The sequence below is a fragment of the Hevea brasiliensis genome, chromosome 8 (assembly GCF_030052815.1).
Source record: "Hevea brasiliensis isolate MT/VB/25A 57/8 chromosome 8, ASM3005281v1, whole genome shotgun sequence".
In the NCBI taxonomy this organism is placed as follows: Eukaryota; Viridiplantae; Streptophyta; class Magnoliopsida; order Malpighiales; family Euphorbiaceae; genus Hevea; species Hevea brasiliensis.
The window spans coordinates 13,192,453-13,197,255 of NC_079500.1; the positions used below are offsets into that span (position 1 = coordinate 13,192,453).

The window sequence follows — 4,803 nt, forward strand, 5'->3', positions numbered from 1 at the left end:
TGAGCAATATGCTCAATACACAAGACAAATATATAGGTCACACCTATTAATAAATTCACTGCAACTTTAGTTTCAGTGTTGGGGTGAAAATCTTAGTCTCTATTAAATGGATGTGTTTATTTATTGAGAGCTCTAGTTGTACGTAAACAATGTTTCTTCGACCAACTCCATTGTAGGATTTCAAGATTTTATGTGCATGCATGTGAAAAGCTACTTAAGCGCATGAGTCGGAACAAAAGAAAAATATATAAATAAATAAATTGGAGAACAAATCGATTAGAGAAATGGATCCATAATATTAAAGAGGAGCAATTTTATTCCTGCAACAAGACAATGCTCAGTGCTCATCCAGGATTACACTGTTGTTATTGGAAGTACATGGATATATAGTTTTATTAGAGAAAATAGCCCATGCTCCTGTTAGCTTAACTGGGGATGGAGTATCCCTTAGTAAGGGAGTTGTCCAGGGATGTTGCCTGGGGGACTATACTGGCAACCAACAATCCACAAATTCACATTATTAATGCACTGAGCCCTGAAACATCCTATACTAATAGAGTTTTTCCAAATCACTTGAGTGTAGTGAGTGCATACTCCTCCATTACAAGAATTGGTGGCGTAGTTATAATAAACCTGCTCACTAACCCAGGCGTTCACTGCATCAAGGCCTGTCAGAACATTTTGAGCTACTTTCACATTCAAGCCACTCACTGAAAGATCAACGTTGATATCGCATTGACCAAGCACCGTGTTGATGTAGGCTGTGACTTGTGTGGTTAATGTGGTGTCCCATACCAGAGCTGGTATGTTTGCACCAGTGATTGCTGAACGAGCTGTGTTGTGGGCATTAAGGTAGTCTTGAATTGAGTTTTGAGCATGGGAAGGAAGCACCAGGGCCAAGCCTACGACACAAGCAAGAAAAACTGAAATCTTGCACAAACCCATATTAAGTAGTAGGTTGGCTTCTGAATTCTAAGAAACGAATGAGAGGAGTGAGGATTTCTCATGTTGCAATGGGTATTTATAGGTGAAAAAATGCATTAAACAACTATCCACAAATTTGGACTATTATTTTGCTTGTTATTTAAGAAAAGTAACCTACGGAAAGCGAAACGTACGCCTTGGATTCTGAAACTAGGAAAGTTTCGGTCTCCCACCAGCCAATGCACCTGCTGGCCATTTTCTACCAAATGAATCACATGAGACTTATTATATATATATATATATATATTGCTTATATAATTGTAATATATACAACGATTAAAAGAATGAAACGTAAAAATAGAAAATATGATGTATACGCTCATTTCATTTGTATTTATATTTTATTTTATAATTATATATTTTAATATGCGATGTACATTTCAAAATCAATATATATTTATTTTTGAAATATTATTATTATTATTCCCTTCACCTACAGAATATAGTAATTTATTTATAATAATTAGGTAAATAATATTTTGAAATTTATATATTGTATTAATAACTAGAAAATTCGTATATGCATTCAGATATATATACACACCCAACCAATGCAAAAAGTGAATAAATTATATTTTTACATAGATTCTATCATATATAATTAATTTTATCTCCTTATTTGAAATGTAGAAATTTATAGGAACTCAATTCAATTGATTTCTTTTTGTTTAATTCTCATATTTGAAATGAAAGAATTAAATTCTTTTCAGTTCAAAAAATTTTTTATTTAAAAAAAATAAAAATCAAACATAACTTTATAAAAGTTTAATTAATTTTTTTATATATAAATAATTATTTTCTAAAGAAAATTTATAAAATATGATATTTATAAATTAATTGGATGTGTATAAATTCGTATGTAAATTATTTTTTCCACATCAACTACATAGTATTCAACGAGATAGGAACAATATTGTAATTATAAAACATTAGATATATAGAAGTAGCATAAAAATTTAAGTTGATTCATGAAAAAACAAATAAAAAGAAAAACTCAAGACAGAGTAGAAGCCCTTACAATTTGCTAATTAAAAGAATTAAAAAAAAAAAAAAGGATGCATCATGTGATGATGATGAAACTTGCCTTAAGCCTACATCTATGGAAGATAATATTTAACCAAATTCATCAGAATACGTTTCTAAAAATTAATTAAAAAATATTCCATACAACTTAATTGCTATCAAATAACAATATAATTCACCACCAATAGAAATGTGAGGGACGCACGATTTGTATAATAATAATAATTATTGTAATAACAATAATTTATTTAATTTATTTATGTGATATTAAAATTATTTTTAAAATTGTGATATTGAATTTTAGTTAGAATTACATTAATAAATTAATACTAATAATAATAATAAAATAATTTTCATTAGATTCATAAACATAAAATTTATTTAGGCTCTATTTAGTTTATGAAAAACATTTTTTTATATTTCTTGTATTTAAGCATTTAGGAAAATTGATCAATTAAAAATATTTTCTGATCAAAAGAAAAATTAAGCTAGTTTTAAGAAAAATGACTTCCTCTTTTGAAAAAAAAAGTCATTTTCTATTTTATAAAATTTGATAATCTTTTGAAATGTGAAAATACTAATACATATTGTTGTGAAAAAAAATTACACCTAAACAAAATAAAAAAACATAAAATTTAAAATGGTTCAGCGTAAGTCTACTCCACCAACAAATCTACTATTAAGGAAAAATAATTACAATTACTAATTATTTTTCTCACTCTCAAAATCACTTAAACAAAATTCACGGAATTCAACACACCTCTCTGCTTTGTAGACTCTCTCAAATGCATTCCATATAATGCCCAACCAACTATTCATATATATAGATCACTAAAACCTAGTTCTTTTAGGACTCTAATTATTAAAATTCATAATTTAAATTCTATTAAACTACCTAAACTAATTATATTTTCTAAATTAATTATACTTCCTAATTTCAATTGGACTTGGACTCTAACAATCTCCACCTCCAAGTCAAATGGAATTAGTCTTCACAATTTCTACAAAAATTAATTTTCTCTTGGGTACTTCCTTGCACTCTTGATTGTTGATGTTGACTCTTGCTTCCACTTGCATTCTTCCAGTCAATGTACTTTCTTCTAATTTGAAGAGATTCTTTATACCAATCTTCTCACCCTTCATGATCATAAGAGTACCTCAGCTAACTTTGTGACTCCACCATGAATTGAACACCCATAACTCAAAGAATCTAATTTACCTAAGGAAATTAAATTTCTTTCAAATTTAGAAATATATCTCACTTCTTCGAACACTTTTTTTTGATCACCATGCAGCTTGATCTTCAGTCTTATAATATCTTCAACTTCCATTTTGTTCCCATTTGCTAGCTTCACTTTTTCTCTTTTTTTTTTTTTTTTCTTAAATCACGTCAAACCACTCTTTCTTTGAGCAAATATGAAATGGGCAAGCAGAATCTATTAACCACTCATCTTGTAATGGATCTTTTGTCTTTTCCTTATCATCATCCATATTCAAACATTCCCCATCAACACCATCATCTATTGCAATTATAGCAGTTTCCTCTTTTTCATTTATGCGACTCTTCTTGAATTGTTTAAACTCTACAAGATCTTGCTTCATCTTCATACAATGATATTGAATGTGACCCTTCTCATTGCAGTAGTAGCATTCTCTATCTCCATGGTCTACTTGTGGTCTCGAGCTTGATCTACTATTCATTCTTCAATTATTTTCACGTGGATTGCTGCTATCACGACTAGAACTAACAATAAAAGCTCTACCTTCATTGTTATTACCTATCTTCTTAAACTTCTCATCATTCAAGATAACTGCAGTAATCTCCTCCACCTTCAAAGTCTCATTTCTAACTGTTAGAGCTGTCACCAAGCTTTTATAAGAGTGTGGGAGAGAGGTTAAAAGCAAGAGGACTTTATCTTTTTCACCAACCTTCACATCAACACTAGCCAATTGGTTAATTAATTTATTAAAAATATTAAGGTGATCTCTTACATCAGTACCTTCATCCATTCTGAGTTGGTAAAACTCCTTCTTCAAGTACAAGTTATTTGTGAGTGACTTTAACATGTATAGGCACTCTAATTTCTTCCACAAAATAACTAACGAAGTCTCCTCCAAGAAATGGTACTTCACATCTGGGGCTAGCGTCAATCTAATTGTACTCACAGTCCTTTGTTGAAACTCCTCCCAATCATCATCTTTCATGGTTACCGATTGCTTCTTGTTCAACGCTTTAATTAATCCTTGTTGTACAAGGGCATCCTTTACAGTGCTTTATTACAGACTGAAATTATTTTCCCATCAAATGGCTCCACCTCAAATTTTTCCATCCTTGACATCTCGAACCACAGTTTTGATACCACTTATTGTGAAAAAAAACCACACCCATACAAAATAAAGAACATAAAATTTAACATGGTTTAGTATAAGCCTACTCCACCAACAAATCTACTATTAAGGAAAAATAATTACAACCACTAATTATTTTTCTCACTCTTAAAATCACTCAAACAAAACTCATGAAATTCAATACATCTCTCCACTTTGTGGGCTCTCTACAATACACTCCATATAATGCCCAACCAACTATTCATATATATAAGTCCCTAAAACCTGATGCTTTTAGGACTCTAATTATTAAACTTCATAATTTAAATTCTACTAAACTTTTTAAACTACATTATACTTTCTAAATTAATTATACTTTCTAATTCCAATTGGACTTGAACTCTAATACATATATAATATAAACGCATACCATTAGTTTAACATTACAACTAAATAACGAAAAATATT

The 4,803-nt window shown here is 29.8% G+C and overlaps 1 protein-coding gene across 1 annotated transcript; it reads right to left on the reverse strand.

Annotated features, from left to right (window-relative positions):
• Nucleotides 1–315: 315 nt before the first annotated feature.
• On the reverse strand, nucleotides 316–970 carry LOC110672855 (pathogenesis-related protein 1-like). The gene has a single exon (XM_021835757.2). It carries the CDS (start codon nucleotides 943–945, stop codon nucleotides 448–450), a length of 498 nt encoding a protein of 165 aa, XP_021691449.2. The 5' UTR covers nucleotides 946–970; the 3' UTR covers nucleotides 316–447.
• Nucleotides 971–4,803: the final 3,833 nt, after the last annotated feature.